The sequence below is a fragment of the Drosophila arizonae genome, chromosome 5, assembly GCF_054131065.1.
Source record: "Drosophila arizonae isolate 15081-1271.41 chromosome 5, UAZ_ARI_1.0, whole genome shotgun sequence".
In the NCBI taxonomy this organism is placed as follows: Eukaryota; Metazoa; Arthropoda; class Insecta; order Diptera; family Drosophilidae; genus Drosophila; species Drosophila arizonae.
Window position 1 is genome coordinate 25,949,682 of NC_142925.1, and position 24,823 is coordinate 25,974,504.

Here is a 24,823-nt window from a genome sequence, read left to right on the forward strand (position 1 = left end):
CAGAGATAGGTTAGTAAATACATGTTAAAGTCGTTGTAGGGAAATGATTTAAGCAGCTTTCACTTCGACGGCAAACAACGCTGCGTATGCGTAATATTTTGAGTTTACTATGGAGCGTAATTATGCTTCTTGTTGCGGATTATGTTCAAACCTCTCATGTTTCTACTGCAGTCTGTTACTTATTTTAGCTACGCTCTGCAATAACCTTGTCGAACAACAGAACACTATAAATTTTAAATAAATTGTTGAACGAAAGAAATTTTTGCTGTTTAAGGAAAATGCAGAAGAGCAAGAAAGTGACGTAGTAAGTATGGTATACACATAGGGCAAAAGTTATTGAATATTCATTTAATTACTAATTAATTTTTATTTTTGTGTGCTAATCGTGCTTTCTCTTTCTCTCTCTCTCTCTCTCTCATGCTTTCTCTCTCTCTCTCTCTCTCTCTCTCTCTCTCTCTCTCTCTCTCTCTCTCTCTCTCTCTCTCTCTCTCTCTCTCTCTCTCTATCACTATCGTTCTTGTTCATTCTCCTTTTCCGTATTTTTTCGTATCGTTTCCCCTTTTTATACCCTGAACCCATTGAAAATGGGAAATCAGGGTATAATGGTTTTGTGAAAAAGTATGTAACGGGCAGAAGGAGGCGTGGCAGACCCCACAAAGTATATATATTCTTGATCAGCGCGATGAGCTGAGTCGATATAGCCCTGTCCGTCTGTCCGTCCGTCCGTCCGTCCGTCCGTCCGTCCGTCCGTATGAGTGCGTCGATCTCAGAAGTTACAAGAGCTAGAGGGCTGAAATTTGGCATGCATACTCGTGTGTACCATACGCAGTACGAGTTTGCTTTATTTTTTCGATAAATCATCCGATAACTTTTTTATCGAGAATAATCGAAAAATTGATTTTGTTTTTTCAGCCTCATTAGAATACTATTAAACCTGGAGACTTCAAATTTGCGTTGTATATGAAGTTAATGGAAACAAAGATTTTGTAATTTACAGATTTTGGATACCACGCCCCCTTCGCCCCCAATTTGTAAAAAACGCATTTCAAATACTAGGGACTTGTGCTTTGGAATGTAAATACATTTGAACATTATGATTACCCTCTGAAAGTTTCATGAAGATCGTACGTCTACAAAAGAAATTATTTGACAAATAAATTCTCATAATATTGCCCACACTGCAGCGCAGTCCAAGCGCAGTCGCTGCTTACTGCGCAGTTAGCAGAGCGCAGGCTTATGCGTGCGTGTGGATGCATGTGTATGTATGTGTGCATAAAAGAAGTGCAGAATGATTAGAATATCAGCTTAGAGGGTTCAGGGTATCTCCCAGTCGAGCAGTCTCGACTGGAGCCTTCTTACTTGTTGTTTCTATCTCCAAACATATATTCTTTCCTCTTTACTATATTATTATAATTAGATATAAAGTCTATCCTCTCTCTCTTAATCTCTTTATCTCTGTCTTTAGTCACATTAACGGAAACTAGGCGAACGGAGTGTGGGTGGTAAGAGTGCGTTAGGGTATGGCATTGATAGGGTATGGCATTTACTGTAGAAACCAGTGGGGAATGTTCTTCCACATGAAAATATTATAAAGTCGAGATGCTTTAAAAAAAGTCTTCAATATGTATAATGAATTTCTTACTCCTGAGCCGAACTACTCATTTTCTCTTCGTGCGGCGATTTATATGCAATCATTCCAAAGTGTAACCTAATACAACAAGCAGCTTTTCTACTTTAAAGCAAGTTGAACGTCAGTTGCTGGAGTGTGAGTGAGTCCTGGCTTTTGTTGGCTGGTGCAAAGGATTCATTTATTCCGTATTGAGATTGGCTGTGCGTATGTTGGCATGCTCGTATTATTACTTTCGAGGCTTGGTTCGATTTGAGCTGTTGTTTGCGAGCAACAGGCAGCCACACAAGCAAACAGACAGACAAATAGACAGTTCGAGCTCGCTCCGGAGGGAGCTCTGTAGAACTAATACGAATTCATTCCTGAAAATACAAAGGCGTATGGCAATCAGTCGATTTTATCCCGACAGTAGTCGCATCGAAATGCGAGTGATGTGAGTTTTTTACTTGGATTTAACCTCACATTGGGATCGAGTCTGCATGGGTGTGTGCTTGTTCGCCTTGAGTCGTTTCAATTTCAATTCAATATTGGATTGTTTGGAAGGCGTCACTCCTTCCTCTGCTATTGATTTGAAGGTATCTGCGGCTATCCTCAGCGGGCGACGCTGCGTATGCGTGTTATTTATTCATTGCTTAATAGGGTTGAGCTAAACTCATAGTAAATTGTTGGTGAATCGAACCAAATCTTTTTGCGCTCACGGTCACTCACTCAAGTTACTTCCAGGTGTTTGTCGGTCAACGAGCAGCCTTAGCTTAAACTACGCCTGAGTATCTAGAAATATACTCGAAGAAGGCCAGGTGCGTTTGGCGCAGGTGAGTGCTCCATCATTTGCTTGCTATAAAATCAAGTATTTATTGGACAGCTTCTTTAACTTATTGAGCTGTCCATGCATGGCAGGCATTGAATTGCTACGCCTCCATTCCGCAAGTAATTGAAAATTTCAGCAAAACGGAGAGCAGCGCGGGAAGCAACAGCTAACTTGGGTAGACTCACATTTTTAAAAAGGAATCATTTTAGACTCAAACTCAGCGATGGGATAAGAATATGAAATAGACCAATGCTGAGCCTTACTCACTCAGCAATAGACGCGCTAGATTTAAGGGTGGAAAATATGCATGAGATCAATTCGTAACTAAACACCATCATAGTCAAGTGTATTAGTTCATCCACTTAATATACTCGTTTATCAGACCAAATATATATAAATATATATTTAATATTGCATATAATATTTATTTGAATATGCAGACAATTTAAGACTGCAGTCAAAATCTCAGTTGCTGGGAAAGTCGCTCAACAGAATGAAATATCGTGAAATATCGCAGCTTAAAGTCGTAAAACGATTTTAGTACTTCGTGTGGCACACGGCACGACGGCCGCCTTGGCATACGTATAAAATATGTAGAGCTATAGAGCTGAGACCGTCATCTGCAGCTATAAATAAAATGTACTAAATTTATATTTATGTATTTATTTAAGCCCAATGGGGTCGACTCTCCCACATTGACTGAGTCAATAGGAAAGGTTTCTAGCAACTGAAAAGCAGCTGCTCTGCGATGATTTTGCACCTTATTTATTTGTTATGGCTTTGATTGGCGAGTATGTGGCCCACGTGGGGAGGTGCACGGGCAACAATTGGGGTTTCACTCAATTGACTCGACACAAAAACCATCCACACTCACAGCATGTGGGGCCTGCACATAAAGGAGTCCCGCCCTCGAAAATTTAATGGCAATTAGCTGTGGGTCACTAAGAGAGGAGCGTGAAGCACTCGCCACTTCCCCTCGGGCAGTTCATGTTCAACGACAGAGCTAAGGGGCCAAGGTGTCGACAGCCAACACCAGTTTGGGCTTCATGGATGTGTGTCTGGAGGATAATTCAGCGCGTGGCTTCCTGCAAGAGCGATCTGAACGTAAGGCTCTCAGAATATTAATTATTTTTCACATTTTGGCAATAAGCACGCGTGCCCAATGGCTGGCCACAAACTTGGCAACGAACTTTTATTAGCCGCTTTGGGCGGCGGGCAATTATACAAGGCCCTTAAAAGTTGTCAGCGAGAAACGCATTCGTGAAATCCGTATTAGCCTCACCAGCCGAGTGTTACTTCAGAAAAGTTTTGATTTAGTTGCTTTGAATTAGTTAGCAACCTCCACAGGAAAGCGGAAGCGACTGCCAGGCGGAGTGAACTGGGTTGAGGCTGAACTAAACTCGAATCTCTGTCTGCATCGGAGAGCTTGAAGTGCCCCACTGCCTCAATGAAAAACGCGCTTGAAACGAAGTTTCAACTTTCGACGTCAGTTTTGGGGAAAGCAACATCAGCTGCGCAGACCTCAGCAGAGGGGCTCGCACTTTAATGAAAATCAGACATATATACATTTATAAAAGAAATGAAAAAAATAATTTAACTTATGGCAAATGTCCTGCGGCTTAAGTCCACAGAGCCCTCTGACCTCAATCAATTTAATTGCATTTTTTTACGCAATTTCGACAAATCGCCTCGAGCAAGACAAACCTCCTAGGCGACCAGCCTATTGCTTTTAAAAACTTTTTTAACTTGCTGCCGCGCGCTCTTTAAGATGGCAAGAAGACCCCAGATCAAGTGAGCGTCAATTCGAGAATTTAAGCTGGACATTTTTAATTTCCATTACAAATAATTCATGCAAATATTCACATAACATTAATCATACTCCACAAGTTTTCCACTAAGAATGCCATTTGAGATATTGTATCTATGATCTGACACAATCTCTTTGTCTTTTTTACTTACTCGGGAAGTTAAAGAGGTATATTTGTTTCCAAAGAATAAAAATGGGTTTTTAATAATACAGACTACTACTACTAAAGTATCAAAATAAAAAATCAAATAAGTATTGACTCAGGCGTTGTCTGAGAATAGCTCACATAGCTGCAATTTGTTTGGCATTGAAAATCCTTTTTTAACAATTTCTTCATTTCGGAGAATTTTGTGGCTTGGATTTACAAAATTTCAGGTCACTCATAATAGAATAATGAAAACGCTTAGAGTATTTCGGGTTTAGGCCAAAGCATTCCAGACTCTCTTCAAATACATCGTGGCAGACCTTTTTCCATCAAAGCTGATATCTGCGTGACATTTTTGTTTTATTATACCCTGAACCCATTGAAAATGGGAAATCAGGGTATAATGGTTTTGTGAAAAAGTATGTAACGGGCAGAAGGAGGCGTGGCAGACCCCACAAAGTATATATATTCTTGATCAGCGCGACGAGCTGAGTCGATATAGCCCTGTCCGTCTGTCCGTCCGTCCGTCCGTATGAGTGCGTCGATCTCAGAAGTTATAAGAGCTAGAGAGCTGAAATTTGGCATGCATACTCGTGACTACCATACGCAGTACGAGTTTGCTTTATTTTTTCGATAAATCGTCCGATAACTTTTTTATCGAGAATAATCGAAAAATTGATTTTGTTTTTTTAGCCTAATTTGAACACTTTTAGACCTGCAGTCTTCAAATTTGCGTTGTATATAAAGTTAATCGATACAAAGATTTTGTAATTTACAGATTTTGGATACCACGCCCCCTTCTCCCCCAATTTGTAAAAAACGCATTTCAAATACTAGAGACTTGTGCTTTGGAATGTACACACATAATTACCATATGATTACACTCTAAAAGTTTCATTAAGATCGTATGTCTACAAAAGAAATTATTCGACAAATAAATTCTCATAATATTGCCCACACTGCAGCGCAGCCCAAGCGCAGTCGCTGCTTACTGCGCAGTTAGCAGAGCGCAGGCTTATGCGTGCGTGTGGATGCATGTGTATGTATGTGTCCATAAAAGAAGTGCAGAATGATTAGAATATCAGCTTGGAGGGTTCAGGGTATCTCCTAGTCGAGCAGTCTCGACTGGAGCGTTTTTACTTGTTATTTTGTTGCTTTTCTCGGCTTTTTTCTCTTTTTGTGTTTTGTTATTTTCATACTGCCATCTCTATTTCGAGGCGTATTTATTTATGATTAAAGCTTGGTATATCTTGCGGTATGTGGAGTCGACTTTTTCTGAGGTGGCAACCAGCGGATGCGTTTTGAACGCAATTACATTTGTCGGATGGAAAGTCTATTAAAATGCCTGGCTGCCAAGCTGACTGGCTCCGAGGCAGCCAGGCACCCCGTAGTCAGGGCACCCTGTGGAGCCTACGAGGGCAGTGGTGCTGCTATCGCCGCCCTTAAGTTAGGTCTGAGTAGACAAAGCCGGATAAGACATATTGTCGGAATGGCGTTCGGTACATGCTCAACATTCCTATGAGTGTGCGTTAGATAAATCATAAAGCAAGCATAATTTAATGCACACACACACACACGCAGTTGCTGCGTGTTATATTCTTTCTTGTAAGCTGCACAGCAACAGCCGGCTAACCGTGCGTATGTGTAATATTGTAAGCGTTTTAATCATACGCCACGTATGGGCGGCCAAGTTGAATAATCAGCTCAGCATAAGCAGTAAAGAAAATCGCATGTGAAGCAGGAGTTAGGAATGTTGTTATTGTTGTTGTTGCTGTTCTTGTTGTCGTTGTGTTTAACTCTGCACCTAAGCCAGCCCGCACCCAATCACGCTCTTCTTTATCGGAAGCCATACCAAACTCAGACTAATGGGCCGCTCTTTATGCAACGCGTCTTAAGCAATTTTAATTAGAGCCAAACAAAATCTTAACACATGCAAAGAGCAAGGCGGCCGTTGCTCATTTCATATGCGCTTATCAACATTATGCAAATTTTCATGACGTTCCATTTGCCGCTGCGGCTCCGGGCTGTGAACGAAAATATTGACAAAGTTACACGTCCTCCCTGCCTCCGGGCATCCCCCCATATGAATGGCTGACATCAGACAGGCCTCCAGAGACTGCCAGGGCTAACTTGAAGTCGGACATAAAGCCATGCCATTCGTTATGATTGAAGATGATTGAAGATGATTGCAAATGACTCGGCGTATGCCTAGCTTGCAGGAGATGCCATTTTTGTTTGTATTTCATTAAAACCCGGAGAAGTTATATACATACAGACGACACTGAACCAACAAGACGTTGAAAAGGCAGAAACTTCATCCCAAAACACGCATTTTGCAGAATTCTTCTGAATTACCACATTGGTTCACTAAAGTTCTTTGAGTAACAAAGAAAGAATTGAAGAACATTTATGATCTCTTTACAATAGCAGGAGGTAATCAACGCAAAGCGAATGCAACTTATACATGCATAATTTTTTTAAATTCCATCAAACTGTGTTTCAGCTGAACTGAACAAATACCCAGAATGAAGTACTGCAAATGATAGAGGCGATACAATTGGCATGATTCAAGCGTCTAAAATATACACAATTTTAATACATAACAAATATAATATACATATGTATAATATAGCATAATGAGTATGTAGGCAGCTAAAAAAAAAAAAAAAAAAAAAAAAAAAAAACAAGTAAGAAAGCTCTTGTCGAGACTGCCCGACTACGAGATCCCCTGAACCCTTCGAGCAATAGTTGTTTCAATCATTTTTTGCGACTTTCTGCTTACACAAGACACACGCACACACACACACGCATACACACACACATATACACACACATCATACACACACACACACAGAGATACGCACGAACGTATAAACTGCACTGCACTGCAGTGGTGGCTTACTAAGGGAACTTAATTGTTCAATAACTTTTCTTGTGGATGTACTTTCTTCATGATTAGGTTACTTTTACTTTTAAATTAGGATTATATCATGGATATGCATGTATTTACCAAAGCACAAGTCTCTAGTATTTGAAATACGCCTTTTACAAATGTGAGGGTGGGAGTAAATTTTGACAAAAATCTAAATTGTATAAAATGCATATAAGTATACATTAAAAATTTTTACAGATGTAGGAGATATAAATTTATTACTGGTTTTCGATTAAGTTTTTAATCGATAACAAAATAACGGAGCAATTTATCGATATTTAAAGCAAAACTCGATATGCGCGTGCTATACACGAACCTAGGAAAAAAATTTCAAGTTAGAGACTATTATATCTTCTGAGATCGACGCGTTCAAACATACGGACAGACGGACGGACGGACAGACGGACGGACGGACAGACGGACGGACAGACGGACAGAGCTAAATCGACTCAGCTCGTCGCCCTGATCAAGAATATATATACTTTGTGGGGTCTGCCACGCCTCCTTCTGCCCGTTACATACTTTTTCACAAAACCATTATACCCTGATTTCCCATTTTCCATGGGCTCAGGGTATAATAACGGAATGAGTTATCGATTTTTCTAGATAAGCTCGCTATGCATTTAAAAACAATTTTAATGTCTCTAGCTGTTATATCTTCTGAAATGAAAACAGCTCGTCACGCTGATAAAGAATACATATACTTTGTGGGGTCTGTCATGACTCCTTCTGCTTGTTACATATATTTCAACAAAACCATTATACCCTGATTCCCTAGTTGCAGTGGGTTCAGGGCATAACAAGTAAGAAAGCTCTAGTCTAGACTGCTCGAATACGAAATCTCCTGAACCCTTCGAAGAATTTATATATCAAGTTTATAACATTGAAATACGTCCATGTAACAAACCACAATTCTTTAGTTTGAAATACGCCTTTTTCGCATATGTGAATGAGGGGGTGGATAGAAGAGTGGGTCATTACGACAGAAATCGACATTTAAATCTACATTTAAAATTTGGAAACTCTAGCTCTAATGGTGTAGGAGATATAATTAAATAACTAATTTTCGGTAATGCTTTTGATCGATAGCAAAATAACGGGATTTCTTCTAGCTTCTGAGATCGGGTATATATCCGCCCAAAGATGCGTGGAAAACCGCAAAAGTTGATGTATCCTAAAGTATAAGAGCTAGAAGCTTCAAATTTGAATAGTTGCCTCTTCCTTCGATGACCCAAAAATAACTGTTACTCCCTTTTAGATCGTGGCATATCGAAAAAATACCCTGTCATTTGCACATTTTTGGAGCGTAAGCATCCAAACATTGCAGTTAGGTTATCGTTCGCTTGTTGCAAGAACTGGCCAAAAATGAGGTGTCTACGCCCAGTTGGGATGTGAATGGGTTTGGGTTCTTACTAGTTTTTGTATCTTTCTCATGCCTTTGTAACTTAATCAAGTTGTAGTGCACTGTGCTTAAATATATTGTATTACTTGTAGTGTTTTGACTTCTTTGTCTTTGATACAATATTTGGATATTTCTATTTTATTTTTTTTTTTCTTAGTTTCTGCAGATTCGATATGTCGAGGCGAGTGAGCATAGTTTTGCCAGGTGATATGGAGCCGCCACGGCCGCGGACTAGCTCGGCATCAAGGGTCACTGGCTCGCCTAGAGATTCCCGTAGGTCATCTTTGAAGAGCCTTTCAGGAACTCCCAAGAACAGTCCAGCCAAGAAAAACGCTGGGACGAGGGACGCAGATGAGCCCGAAGACAATGTTATAGGGAAATTGTCCATGACCGATCTATTTCCTGACGGCTGTGAGCGTTACAAAAAGGACTGTTGTTGCTGCCATTGCATTGAAGTGCGGCGAGCACTCAGACAGGCCGCATACCTTCGCTCGCCTGAGGGCAAGAGGCGACTCCAACTGAAGATGCAAATGAAGGACTTTCTCCTGGACATCAGTGCGATCACAGCCACCAAACAAAGAATGGACAACTTGCTGCACGGTACCAAGCAGTACCCGCCGCCAGCGACCAGGAGCTTCCCCATCAGCATCGTCAATGTGGCGCCGATAAGTGGCAACTGCATGTCCATTGAGTGGTATCAGCACGATGACTCCTACGTGTCCCACTACGAGATCTACGTAGACGAGGTGCGCGTCAAGCGCATCTTCGACCCGCAGATAAAGGCCACCGTCGTGCTCGACGTGGATATGAAGCGCACGCACAAGATACGAATGAAGGCGGTGCCCAGGAAGTGCCTCGGCTCCAAGGCGAATCGCGTCGACAAACTGGTGCGAGATGTTTGCTGCGGCAAGCTCAGCAAGATTCTCGAGGCGGATTACTTCTGTGATTGCGCCAAGAAATCCGAAATGGAGAAGGTCAAAGAGAGGTACGCGGAGAATACATGCCAAGTGCTGGTAGATTTCTGGAAGGACAGCGAGTTCCTCTACATACCCGTGTGCGACTGCGTGGGCGACTGCACATGTGACTGCAACGGCCATAAACATAACGCGTGTTCATAAGTCATTAGAGTCGAATCACTTCATATTCTCATTTGCATAGGAAACTCTTGCGTTTCATTGATTGTCTTATTCGTGATGCTTGGAGTCGATTTTAAAATTCCATACGTAAATCTTTTCAAATGTCTAAAAAATTGTGAAAATTGTAATCCATAACAGAGCAGATAAAACTATCGGTGGCACAATCGATAGTATCGATGATCATGATATTCGATGTCGATATATTGCCTAACCAAGAGTCCCGAAATGTACGGGAATGATTTAAGAAGGATTTGGTGATTTTTTTTTATTTTTTGATTATCGATAGCTCGAAAAGTCTAATTATCTCTTGTCACTCTTACATGTATGTAGAAATAGGATTATTTCAGAGGAGACAATAGCACGACATATAAATTTAAGCTCAAATTTATGGAGTTGGCAATTTTTGGTTTACTAAAAGCTTCATAGAGCTTAAGCAAAAAGGGAGTAGTGGAGCAGATTATAAGTATTTGAGGGATGAAAACATTTTGTTGAGTGAGCTTAAGTGGGCTTAGGTTACTTATGTAGCCAAATGAAGTTATCAAAGGCTTTGTTCTAAAACAATTGTTTAGGTTACTGAAAACTCTTTTCGAGTTCGTTCAGCATGGAGTAAATGGGACCCCCCCTAGGATAAGCTGAGAATTTGTCAGCTATAGTTGGGATTGCTTATGTGAGGGAGAGGTAAGGTGGATTAGACAGGAGTAACATAAGATACGGTGAGCTAAAAGTGATGTTTGCTAAATAGTTAATTAACTCAAAATGCCTTTAATACTCTACATAACCGAAGCAAAAGCGAATTGTTGTACAACCTAAACCTTGTTCAGGCTTCCGTTTCAATCTGAGCCGTCTCGTATATATATATATATATTTTTTTAAATGCTACTTAACTATGACAGCTGCTGATCTGTGATTGCTGTCGAAACAAAAAGAGAGGGAAGAGAGAAGCAAGTGTCTAAAAGAGATAGCGAGACAGTCAGCCGAGTCATGTGTAGACAATTTCAGCCGCCGGCTTTTATTTAAAAATTTATCATAATCTGTAAAGCACTTTTGCCGAATGGACCAGCCCCTCCTGCGAGGCTCGTAGCTCATTTTATCAGTGGCCAACAGACACAGACTCAGGCATAGGCACAGGCCCAGGCATTTCGCATTCACAGAAGTGGGGGAGGAGGTGTGCGGCAGTCGCTGACGCTGACGTAGGCGCCGACGTTCCGGCCACGACGTGGCGTGATTAATTATTTGGCAAATATTTGAAATGCCCCGAGTGGTTTCCATTACAGCACAATAGCTACTGCTACGGGGCTGCTGGCACAGGGTATGCCCCACAGGGTGTAATACGAACGCAATGAAAATCTGAGAATTCATTCAAATGCTCTGCCCCATTGCCTCTGCTCGTACATTTAATTAATTTTTTCCCCGCTTTTATTTAACTTTTGATGCATGCCATTGACCGATTGATGTACAGCGGCATTTGTTTGCTTTCCCAATGCGCGAAAGATAAACAAGCTCCACTTAGTATAGTATAGTATAGTATTATTTTGATCGCTTTCGAAATACCCTACGATTAAGAAAGAGAAGGACTTGGATAAATATTTAATTTGTTGACAACAAAAAATACTTGAAGTAGTGGAAATATTGGAAATAAATAAAGATAGATTGACTATTGCGACCATTGTATTCACGAGAACGATCCCATTTCACTTAGAAGGTGAAGACATTAGTCGAGTATGATTGAGTAGTAGTTGATTGTAGTTGAGTATGGTATGTAAATTACAATTCTAGAATGAGTGCATATAAAATGACAAATCAACTTTCATTCGCACGGACCAAGTATTATACAATATCAGATTATCTTCTAATTGCTCTAATCCACAAACCAGCTTAGTTCCCTTTGCTGGTTTAGCTAAGCTCATTTATCTGGTCACACCAGAAGAACTAACCAAGATTATAGTTCCAGTGTTGGAAAGGAAAAGCTTTCTAGGTTTTAGTTTGAGTAAGAATAAATGCGCAAATTGTGAAAGATGGACAGAAATGGTATGCCGAAATTTCTTTCCCACGTTAGAAAAACGTATTCTAGCTCTTCTCTCTAGTTAACAAGTAACAATATCAATTCAGTAATAAACTCAACTATATTTCTATCTTTTCGGTTGACTTACAGCAAATTCTCAAGTGGAGCAGGCTCAAGCGTATCTCTTTTCGTTAGCCCTGACTATTTGGCCCACGCGTCGTATGCGTTATTTTTATAGTCACTTCCAATTACTTTTAGCACTCAAGCTCTTGCATGCAAATATTTTAATTGATTTCATGTGGCGGTGTGGCCTTGCTCTACGCAGTATCTGTAAATATTTCTCTTTGAGTGGCAGCCTCGGCCTCAACCTCAGACCACGAACTGTTTATAGCGCCAAAAGTGTTTACAGCCCAATCGACTCACGCACCAAGCAGGCATTAGTTCGATCAATTCGATTTAATTTTGATGGCAACATAGACTGGATAAGTCCGCCAGCATCTACCCTAATTGGCGCTTTTACCTTTTGCCGAAATTTCCACAGCTGCCAATCGGCATAAATGAAGCGCAGGCCGCATTATCATCGCAAACACCTAAGCAAACAAAGAAAATTTTGAAAAAGTAACTCAACTACGCATTTCACGTGGTATAGCACTCTGCCATGCTTGGGGTATTAACAATGCGTAGTAACAATGCAGCCAAGCGGAAAACAAAGACAAAGGCAACAACACGAAAACAAATAATGTGAAAGTTGCAAGTGAAGTGGAAAACATTTAAATTGACTTTTGAATTAAACGTCTCAAATGTCGCGACTAATATTAATATACTCAAGAACGAAATGAGCTGTCCAAAATGTTTAGCTTATACTTCAGGGAATCATACTACGAATGATGATTCTCAATTATCTATTATTCAATACTATTATGTATTCATTAAAAGTATATCACCCTCTCCTGCATCATGCCATAGCAGGTTTCTGTTCCCATGACTAGGATTTGCAATCAATGATAAATACAAAGCACCCCAGAATGAGCTCCCTTGTACCACGCCCTTCTACTGTTAAGCCCATGTTATGCTAAAATGTGACATTCCACTTACATTTTTTATAAATGCATTCACCTTAATCCAAAACTTATTACAGATTGGTTAACTGTAACAGATGGTTCCCGTAGGAGTCATGCCTTACAGTTTGCCGCCCGACACCGGCTCCAGCCTTCTTTCTTCCGGGCGGAAATCTGTCAGTATTTGAGAAATGCAGCGAATTCCAATTTGAAATTTCCCGATAAATTGTTCAGTGTCGCCGCATTTGCGGATTGAAAAAAAAATAAAATAAATAAATAAACAAAAAACGAAGAAGGCAAACAAGTACCTGATTCTAAAGCTGATTTAAAATTGCTATTGCATTGTTTATGGCGCCATGCCCCATGCCCCATGCCTCCCGCCCAGCTGTGCGCCTGGCAAAATTGATAAGGGACCTAAGATGCTGTTGCTGCCACTCAGGTCCTGGCTGCTTGCCATTTTTGAGTCCATGCAGACTAATTGGCAAAATCATGCCACGGGGATATAGAGCTGGGAAGGGGCATGCCGAAAGGCAGCTCGAAATTTATTGTCAACATAATTCAGACCAAATTCAATTTGGACCGCATGCAAACACACGAGGCACAGAGACGCAGCAGGCTCCGACATAAGCCAAACAATTTTCTGCAGCTCTAACTAAATTACGCTCCACGTGCTGCCTATGGACAAAAGCGAGCTGAATGGAGTGATTGGGTAATCTGAATAAAGCAGCGCCCGATATGGCACAACAAGCTCAACGCGACGAGCTTCCCTATTCGACTTGCGGTCAGAATTGGTTCTATGGAATGTCCATTAGAACACAAAAGTCCCTTATCAATCACTAGAGCAAGGCGGCACAAGCTACTTAAACTAATTTATGGAGAGAAGAATGGTTTTATTAAAATTGCTATGTACTACTACGTAAGCTCGATTTAAACCCAAATTAAACTAATAATAAAATTAGTTTTTAGGCCTTGTGAGATTACCCTTGGTTATATAATAATTTGGTAATATTTTTCAATACACTTATCTATATGATGAAAATATCTCACTCCCAGTCAGATAATCCCAATTCCCCACTATTCTATCAAGAGAGGGCGATTGAGAGAGAGAGCGCGAGTGAAAGTAAGAGGGGAGAAAGTCTCACTTCCCGTCTATCTCTCTCTCTCTCTCTCCGTCTCTCCTACCTCATATCTCTCCGTCTCTCACTCTCTCGCCCCTCTCACTCTCCCTCCCTTTTTCTTTCTCCCTCTCTCTCGCTCTTACTCTTTCTCTCTGTCTGTCGTATTTCATATCTCTGTCTCTCTCATTATTTCATGCTCTCCCACTTCCTGTGCATTTCCCTCTCTATCTTACTATTTCTTTTTTCATATATCTGCGTTTCTAAGTCATTCTCCTCTCGCACTCGGCGCCCTTTTCTCGCTCTCTCTCTCTCACTTTCTCATTTTCTTTAAAAATCAACCTCGATTGTATTGCGCACTGAACAATTAACGTTTAATGTAAAACATTAATAACTTGAGCTACAAAAAAAATATATATTTTGACATATGGCCTATACAAATTCGAATCCTTTCTGTTCTTTATTTGTAAGCTGAAAGTGGCTCTCCCAATTCAGATGGCAGACACAAAAAAAAAAAAAAAAAAAAAAAAAAAAAAAAAAAAAAACAAGTAAGAAGGCTCCAGTCGAGACTGCTCGACTAGGAGATACCCTGAACCCTCCAAGCTGATATTCTAATCATTCTGCACTTCTTCTAAGTACACATACATATAAATGCACTTATAAGCACGCGCTCTGCTAACTGCGCAGTAAGCAGCGGCTGCGCTTGGGCTGCGCTGCAATGTGGCAATATTATGACAATTTATTTCTTGAATAATTTCTTTTGTAGACATACGATCCTAATGAAACTTTCAGAGCGTAATCATATGGTTAAAATGTGTGTACATTCCAAAGCACAAGTCTCTAGTACTTGAATTTTTTTTGCAAATTGAGGGCTAATGGGGCGTGGTATCCAAAATCTGTAAATTACAAAATCTTTGTATCCATTATCTTTATATACAACGCAAATTTGAAGTCTCCACGTCTAAAAGTGTTCAAATTAGGCTGAAAAAACAGTGTCTATTTTTCGATTATTCTCGATAAATAAGTTATCGGATCAGTTATCGAAAAAATAAAGCAAACTCGTACTGCCTATGGTATACACGAGTATGCATGCCAAATTTCAGCTCTCTAGCTCTTATATCTTCTGAGATCCTTTTGCTCATACGGACGGACGGACAGACGGACAGGGCTATATCGACTCAGCTCGTCGTCCTGATCAAGAATATATATACTTTATGGGGTCTGCGATGATTCCTTCTGCCTGTTACATACTTTTCACAAAACCATTATACCCTGATTTCCCATTTTCAATGGGTTCAGGGTATAAAAAACCCGAGCAAAGTCTGGATCTGGACAATTTGAATGAGATACAAAAAAAAAAAAAAAAAAACATTTTTTGCGTGTAGATTCTTTATTTCACATTCGTTCTTTATCTTTGCAATTTTCGTGCATTATTTATTGAATTTGTGGTCAGCGAGTGGTGGTGGTGCACGCCACGCCCCCTCCCGCTCGTGCTGGGGCATTGAGTTTATGATAAATGAGCCAAGTTAATCATCAGCCCGTTGGGCGGTGCAAAGTGCCCGCCCACCCAATGCATACAAAAGCAAGAAAGTACAGGCAGAGAGAGCGAGAGTGAGAAGGGGAATTGGGAAGGGAATACGTAAAGAAATTTGTGTTGGACAGTGCGAAAAGTTGGTTTGTTAATGCAGGTGCCAGAGCCATGGGGTGATGCTCAACTATTTATAAGAGAACACAATCAGCCAGAAGGTCTTGACGTCAATGCTTACCCGATGATGTTGTAAATGGTAAAGCTGGTGTTACTCAAAACAAGGCCAATGGGGAGAGGGCTGTAATTGATGGATGGCGTTCATCCAAGATTAATGTTGTGGCAAACTTTAACCCCGACACACTATCAAAAATTAGCTTAGAATAAGTCCCGTGGATTTCACAATTGGCATTAAGCGAACCAATTGATGAAAACGACCACCAAGAAGGCAGACCATTTATCACGAAACTGAACAAAATCTACATGCAGAATGACGCAGCCCATATCCTGCGCCAAACACGTAGTTGTCACAGCATTATCGAAAGCTCCTCATGCCTACTCAGCTTATCCAACGGCATATTCCATTCGAAGTGCTGTCACCTGCTGCGAAAGCGAAAGCAGGAGCTTAGATTACACACGTCGTAGGCACATTATCCACATCAGCAGATTGAGTTACTATAACTCGGCTACCCGGCTGCTCTACTACTCAGCTGCTCCATTTGCCATTTGCCATTTGCCATGTCGCCTGCCATCAGTTGACAAGCTGTCAATGTGCTGAGTCCCTCATATGAGCACATCCATTCATGCCCAGTCAGGTGGCTTCGATTCCTGACTCGGCTGGCGCAGCCTTCGGCCAGCTGTGGTGTTCGCCTGGCAGACGTTTATTCTGTTTCTGCTTTGCATTTATTTAATTTCCTATTTATGGCATATCTATATTAAAGGACTGACTCACTGACTCACAAGTCTGCGCTCTATGCAAATGGAAATCGTAATTGAATTTTCGTTGATTGTTCATGTGAAACAGCCAGATATGGAAGCTCATATGCGTATTTACATTTGCACGTGACAAGTAGACAACTGTGAGCAGAAACAAAGATTTTATTCAGCCTGAACAGCATTTCGATTCATTCATTCAATTAAATGACCACATTCGGTCCAACTGAGAGCCGATTGAAGCCAGACGAATCAAATAAAATCAAAATTATATAAGCTAAACGGGATTGATTTGCATTTATTAATAATATAATAAATAAATGCAATTTCATATCTACCTTTATTGTGGACCACCCAGAAACCACATCGATTTTCTGATTTATATTCCTTTGGTTTTTATATGATGTAGGGGAATCAAAATATATTGGAGAATAAAATTGAATAGGTGACAGACCATCGATGTCCCGACTCTGCCTGAAAGTACTTCAGTGATCCGAGACCTCAAGGATTCCTGATTAATTGCTTGTTGTTCTAGAAATATCATTATGAGGTCTCATATTCAGATTGCTTGAACCAAATTTACTCTAAACATGCAACGAGTTGATTAGCCATCTCGTTATCCCTGACCACTGATAGAGCAATGAGAGAGTCCTTGGAGGATGGAAAGTATAATTGAGCAATTAAGGCAAAGCCCAAGACCAGAGCATGTGCCTCCTCTGTCTGAGCTTCAGCCTGAGCCCTAACGTGTGCCTTTTATGGAGACTCATTAATAACTGGCGTTGACATTAATCAGTTTAATATGACAAATTAATTTGAGTGCTTTAAAGGACCGTTAAAGCACTACGTAATATGAACAATTTCGATAAAATGCGATTTAAATAATGTATTAAATAATGTCCCGTGCAGATATGACCGCATTCATCACATGGAAATGAAATTGCTGCGAAGGAAACTGAAAAACCTGAATTGAATCAAGCGCATATTAAATGCCAAATGAAAATTCAATGCAAACTGTGAACGGAAACGGAAACCGAGAGGAAGCTCAAGAAGAGATAATAAGGTATTATTGCAAGCCATACAATAAGCAAAGCCTTAAAGTTCATAATAAGTTCTTAAGACATGTGCTTTGAGTGCCAGATCTGAGCACAAGGCCCAAAGCCAGGCCAAAGGAATCAACTGTCACAAAAGGACAGCGAAGATTGAGCGCGTCGGCAATCGGAGGCTCGTCTCACATAAATCAATTCAGCCTTTAACTTAATGGCCCTAGCAACCGAAAATATTTCACAGTCCCGGGCCCATGTGAAGAAAGTGACTAGCAGATACCCTAGATTGATTAGCTAACAGCTATCAGACAAGATTATATAAAGTGCTGCAAGCCTATGGATACTCTTTAACGTTTGTCATAGTCGATAACGAGCGAATTAAAACATTGATGGTCTATAATCTGCTCGATATCGATATCGACCGAGTAGGTGCATTTTATCCAATATATTAGGTATACATATTTTCTAATCATTTACATATTTAGTTTATTTAATTTCATATGACACACGTAATTCTAAGTAAAGCTCAAGTTCTTTACTATGCACAATGTCGCCCCATAGCTGAAACAATAGTGTATTCGAAGTGACTACTACTGAATAAAGATCTGTCGATTATTATTAGTGGAATCAGCTACAGCTTTGCTGTCTTAGATTTTTACCAACCTCTGCTGCCTCTCCCATATATAAGGATAATATATCAGTAATTGCCAACTAAAATAAACCTCTCTACACTTTCAGTCAGCTGCAGGGTATCAAAACCGGAGGGAAAAACAATTTGGAGCCAGGTCGTTGGGCACATAAATATCAATTTTCTCAACCTATTGACAAGCATCACCAGTATCGCAAATGGAAGGAAATTTATTGTTACAGGTATACATATAAAGAGATGTTTGTTTCGTTAATATACGGTCAAAGATGTGCGATAAAAACACCTTATAAAGACTCGTAAACATGAACGATGGCTGCTCTAGATTGGGGAGACGACACCTTGACAAACACATTTGTTATCAATTAAAACGCGACCAGGCCAGACAGAACTCCGGATATTTGGGGGCAATAAAAATGCCAGCACGAGAATTACGCAGGCAAACATCTGGGCAAAAGTTGACCGGGCGTGCCGCCATTACTCAGTATTTATAGCTAAACTCAATTGAAGACTGCTGCTCCGTTCCCCAGCTCTGCTTGTCGGCTGTCACAGAAGTTGCATGGAAATTTCCCGACCCGATATATTGCCGTCAAATGGCAAGCCTCTGCAAGACTGGGTTGACATGTGTCTAACTTTTAAAAAAAATAATTAAAGCTTAGACCTACGAGGCGCTTTAGAGAAGTGGATGAGTGTGATGTAATATGCGTACATGTGTCTGTGAGTGCGTGCGTGCGTATGCGTGTGCGAAGAAAGCATTTAAAACTACCGGAAAGCCCAAAGGTATTTCACTCGTGGCACTAATTTTTGGTATTTAAGCTAAGTGCAGAAAGTCACTAAGCAAACAAATATGACTGGAGACAAATCCCAGCGTGTGGATGGCAATTGCTGGCCTGAATATATTTATGATGAGTGTATTCCACATATAAAATATTAAGGAACATTTAAATTGCCTAAAAGTTTAAGCTATCAGCATAGGAACTTAACTTTCGAGAAGTTGCGGACAAAATGTCAACAGTGAGTAAATTATTTTGCGAAACATGAGTTTTGTAGAGGCCCGGTAAAGGTACAACTTTAATGCCTTGTGTACATTTGATAACACAGGCGAAACCCAGAAACGGATTCAGTAAGTAAATCATTACGTAATCCAAAAATAGGAGCTGAAGCCAGTTTATTCGCTTGGCAAAAGTTGACCTCAACAGCAGAAGAACTTTTCGAGCCCCCATTGACAAGGCCAGTGATGTATACTAATATTTTGCAGCTGAAGTCAAGAGATTAAAGGGTTGCAAAGTTTTTGGAATTTAATGTTAATCACATTTGCCAACCCAAAATAAGAGTATGTATATATGTATGTATGTTTAGCTAAATTCAAATAATGATCTAGGCGCGCGTGTGTGTGGGTGAGTGTTTTAATGCCGCACATGAAAATAATCAAATGATTGTCAAGCGCGAACACAAAATATAAATTTGCCCCTATAGGCATATTATGACGTTACGTATACGCCACGTGCACTGCGACAATTTGATTACCCGCAAAAAGTTTTCCGCAGCGGAACGCCAAACAGTCAGCGAATCCTCCATTATACCTATTTGTCTAGGGTAATCATGTGCACAAGATGAAATGGAGGCGGGAGGAGTCAAGAGAGCAGGGTAGCTGAATTCGAAGTGCCCTTATCTAAAATGAATATTTGGCATCTGCTCTGAAATAATAATCAATATTTTACCTGTTCATGAGCTCTATCAATAATCGCATTTTCCTCTGCTCGTATAACCATTGATATTATTTCAGCAATTGGTTTTGATTTCTTTTTTATAAAATTAAAAAAAAAATTAAATTGAAAATCTTTTAAAGCAGTTTAAGAAATAAATATATATTGTGATTTATCTGACAGACATGTGTTAGAAAAGACAGCTCGTTGAAAATTGTAGAACAACAAGGAAAACTTAGTGTAAAGAGAGTTGAAGCATGAGCATGTCATGCGCCTAGCATATAAATAATATTCGATAGCCTCGGCGTTATCTGAAGCCAAGTCATCCCTTAGTTATAGCAGCGGCTAAGGAAACTGTAACCTGAACCTAGACAACAGCTCAGACAATATAGTGTGCGTGGAAAATGTAACCTTCCAGTGGCTGAAAATGGTATTAAGACTCTCATATTAGGTATCAAAGACTAGTATTTTACGAAAATAGACAGTACAGCTCAAACCTTAAATTCAGCAAATGTGGAGTGACTTTGGAGCAAGTACGTTAAGCCCTGTAAGGACCAATACGTTTCACTTTCTACTTTAGAATGCGATGTCCGAATACTTTTTAAAAAACACAAAAAAATGCAGAGTTTTAATAATGAATCAATATTACACACCACAATTTAAGTTGCTGTAAAAACTAAAAATTAAGAATAGAAGCAGTAGCAGCCAAATATAGTAAAGCAGTCCCATAATTCTCACATTGACAAACAGAATTGTTCACTTGGAAATTCAATTATGCCAAAGTGGAAAATGAGGGCTTAAGCTCAGAAATACTTGTAATCTAGACTCAGAGACAGAACAACCTAAGATTATTTACTGGAGAAAATTGTAATTCAGAAAATGTTTTACTAGCACGTGCAATTTTTACTTTTTATTATCACACGACTTACATATATCTGAATTTTAGCGTAAATAGGCCTGACAGACAGTCAGACTCGTGTCAGTTAGTACGAATCTATTATCAATAATCCTGCTCAAGAGGCTAAAGGAGTGCGTGAGAATAGCAGTGTAGAGACTTGGCAGCTCTCAAATACACTCTTATCAGTCGCACGTGTGCGACGAGTGAGTGAGTGCCATTAATTAGACACCGCCCTGGCATTGGGATGATTGCGTAAACACACAACTTTTGTCATCAAATGGAGCGAATGCTGCAACGTGATGATTTCCAGCTAGTCCGCGGCATACACAACAATTATGAAACAAAAAGGTGAAAAAGGAGCAAGAGAAGGCCGAGTAAAGAAAGAACGGAGGGAAACATTAATTAAGCAAATTTGCAGCCGGTGCAAGGTGAGGGGCGGGTAAACGAATGAGAAAAGGGTGCGCGGCCCACTCGCGCTCGGTAGTGACGGCGTGCACGCTAATTGGCCACAAATGCTTTTGACTTTAAGCACAGTCATGTGGGCCGGCTGGGGCGCTGATTGACAAGTCGATTGACAAACTGATTGAGCAAGTGAAGCAGCGGCAGTCATTCGACTGAGTGACTGATTGGTTTGGCCCATGCTAATTCCGAGCATCTCATTTGCCGCGAATTCGATTTCGGTCTCGACTGAACTTTCCGCGGGGCCGTTTGGCAATATGGGCGTGGCACTCGGCCACTGGCAACAATTTCAATTTGGCAGCTTTCACTCCGTTTAATTACAACAATTCGAGTGTTTATTTGCTCCGACTTTGGCCAGCTGCCTCTGGCCTCAAAACAAACTTATTTGAGGCTTTCGCGCTCGTTTATCTCTACGCAAAAAGATGCAAAGAATTCCATTTATTTCATTTCGCGATACGAATTTCGACGTTCAACGTGGCGAATCAATGCAGAGCGGAACACCAACTTAAACTTGAATTCAAGGACCAGATGCTTTCCTGCTTTAGATAAATAACAGCGCCAACTTCTACCTAATTATCACGGGAAGCTTCCCTTGCACCTAAAGATGACGAATAATACATACACGAGCATAATGTAATTTAAACTATATGTATATGGGTATACAGAAAATAATATTTATATCTTATATTCATTTCCTGCTTTGAAAAACAGTAAATAAACTAAATTGAATTGAAATCTATTTAGAGAACGTTTAGATATACATATACAAAAAAAGAACGTTGCCGTTGGGCGTTAGCAACTGGAGAATACTCATTCACATCCCATAAGTAATTTAGTAGCTAAGTTTTGAGTTTCTAGCTCTAATACTTTAGAAAATGCAGCCCTAAAAGGGCGTAACAATTATTTTTGGGTCATCAATAGAGGAGGTTAGCAGTAACTCAACTATCCAAATTTGAAGCTTCTAGCTCCTATATTTTAGGAGACATAAGCTTTTGGTGTTTGCCATAGCTTTTTGTTCTTGGGTGGTCAACCCAAGTATATATACCAAATTTTAGGTCTCTAGCATTAAAAGTGCCCAGAATATAGCAAATTTTAAAAATCACATATCTTTATAGAATCATAATATTAGTTCACGTGCTAGCTTCAAAACTCTAGGAAATACACTTTTATCCGATTTGCCACGCCCCCAATGGTCCGCTATAGCTTGTTAGTCTTGGGTGATCAGCACGAATCTACATTCTCTTCAACTAATATGATTTGTGCCATGTCGGAAAATGCATTGCCCGATTTTGATTAAATGTAAGCAAAACTAAAATTATTAGAATTGGATAATAACAATAAATACAACCACATAAGCCAGTAGAAGTGCCCTAGTCAGGGCTACTCGAATAGAAGATTCTCCTAGCCCTGCAACTGCGATATAGCAGCCCTTAGGTTTTAATATAAAGCTTCTTTAAATAATGGCATTCCTTTTATACCCTGAACCCACTTTCAATGGGAAATCAGGGATAATGGTTTTGTTAAATGTATGTAACAGGCAAAAGGGGGCGTGGCAGACCCCACAAAGTATATATATTCTTGATCGGGGCGACGAACTGAGTTGTCCTTGCAATTTGATTTCCTAGGTCCGTGTGTTTGTTTTAAAAATGGATAACTTGCCCCTTTATTTTGTTATCGATTAAAAGTATTATCGAAAGCCAGTAATAAATTTATATCTACTACATCTTTAAAGCTAGAGTCGTTAAAATTTAAATGTTGATTCAAATATACTTTATAGAACTTCGGTTTTTCTCAAAATTTACCCATTACCCCTATATTTACCCCCTCACCCCTCACCCAAAAAGGGTGTTTCAAATACTAGAGACTTATGCTTTGGCAAATTAATGCATATCTATGTTATATTCATAATCTGAAAGATAGTCCATCCACAAGAAAAGTTAATTTAGTTAAGTTCCCATAGTAAACCACCACTTCAGCCAATGCGTGTTTATGCGTGCGTGCGTATGTCTGCGTGCGTGAGTAAGTGTGTGCATGTACGAATAACTATTGCAACATCTGTTGCTCGAAGGGTTCAGGGGATCTCGTAGTCTTGTTTTTTTTTTTTTTTTTTTTTTTTTTTTTTTTTTTACGCAACGAAATTACGATTTTAGTCGCAATGTACAATGAAGCAATGTTTGCTGTTGAGGATCTTTGCATTGTCATTGAGAATTTACTCAATAGGCTTGATAACAGTGATAATTTTCGGTCATACTCTCATGTTAAACAATTATTCATGGACATTTTATTAATACGTGCACGTGATTAAAAAATATACGTGTAGAGGTAAGCCAAATAATGAGCAATCAATACAATATTACGTCCCTGTTTATCACCAAACAGTTTTTCAACTCGATTTATTTATGTTTGACTAACAGACAACAATACCACGAAAACGCTAGAGGGCTAATTTGAGTCGTCGCACACTCAAACCTAGAGGCATGCAAGACAGCAGAGCACAAAGATGAGGTGAAGAAAGGCAACAAAGCAGTGCAGATGTCCGTGCGAGCATGGCGCAGTTACGTCACAATTGCAAGAGGCACGAGATGAGCCAAACCAGCAAAGACAATTATAACGAAGAGAAGCGCGAGGATGCGTAGTCAACAGCCGTAGAGGAATTGACCGACAAGGTCAACAAGTACTTCAAGTATTTAAAAACTCCCAGAAATTGAAACAACGCCAGAAACGCACGGCTTCCTTATTCAGATTCTTCGCTGTTCTTGCAGTCAATTCGAAAATTCAATTCATGTTTTCAAATGAGATCGTTTGAAGCAACGGAAATAATTGAAAATACTGCTGCAAATAATCAACAATTTAATTCCACATTCAAAATCAAAGGCCACGTTTACTTAATAATCCAGATGCAGATTGTAACATTACAAAACAATCATCCATGGCCACTGTGCTGAAACAGTGTCAAATTATTATCTGGGATGAATGCACCATGGCTCATAAGCATTCGCTAGAGGCAAAACAACGCCTGCCGGGCTTTCTTATTATACTTAATATGTACATATATATCAAATGTGTGACACATTTTTTAAAAGATCATCAATAAATTATTCGTTACCATCATGAAATTTGTACTGTAAATCTAAAAAGCCTATATTTAATATTACGTAAGCCGAAGGCCCATGCAGCCAGCGCTTTAAAAATTTAAGTTAGTTTTAATTTTAATTAACTCTAACTCTAAGATAAATAAATAAATTAATATTACGTACCTAGCCCTTACGCTCCAAAGCTGTAAAAATTACATTTTTACTTGTCACGCCCCTATGGGCTTACGTATAGTATTATAGATACACTATTATATATTATCATAGTTTCTTAGATCCCAACGGCTATAAGGCCGGGATCAACAATTGTGAATTTATTTCTTCAAGATGCTGTGAAAAATTGATATTATTTTTCAATAAATATTAAAATCAAAAACAATTTAATAGAATTTAAAAAATAATAAAAAGCAAAAACTTTTACAGATTTTAATTTTTTAATTAAAATACACAATTAAATAATTGTAAGCCAATAGACAAAAAATAAAATGT

General features: G+C 39.6%; 2 protein-coding genes and 1 long non-coding RNA gene across 4 annotated transcripts in view; 1 reads left to right on the top strand and 2 right to left on the bottom strand.

Annotated features, from left to right (window-relative positions):
• The window catches only part of CCHa2-R (CCHamide-2 receptor), a 50,098-nt gene that overhangs the window by 12,574 nt on the left and 12,701 nt on the right, over nt 1-24,823 (bottom strand). The window lies entirely within an intron of this gene.
• On the top strand, nt 8,789-10,045 carry LOC108617626 (uncharacterized). The gene has a single exon (XM_018013467.2). The coding sequence runs from the start codon at nt 8,895-8,897 to the stop codon at nt 9,837-9,839; it is 945 nt and encodes a 314-aa protein (XP_017868956.1). The 5' UTR covers nt 8,789-8,894; the 3' UTR covers nt 9,840-10,045.
• On the bottom strand, nt 19,460-24,490 carry LOC149268867 (uncharacterized). Its single transcript, XR_016270189.1, has 2 exons — nt 19,901-24,490; nt 19,460-19,851 (listed from the first exon to the last, which is right to left on the bottom strand). It is a non-coding gene; the product is annotated as an uncharacterized LOC149268867 (long non-coding RNA).

Bases quoted from the DNA above. Each gene is read 5' to 3' on its own strand.
- LOC108617626 (XM_018013467.2), top strand. From the start codon at position 8,895: ATGTCGAGGCGAGTGAGCATAGTTTTGCCAGGTGATATGGAGCCGCCA.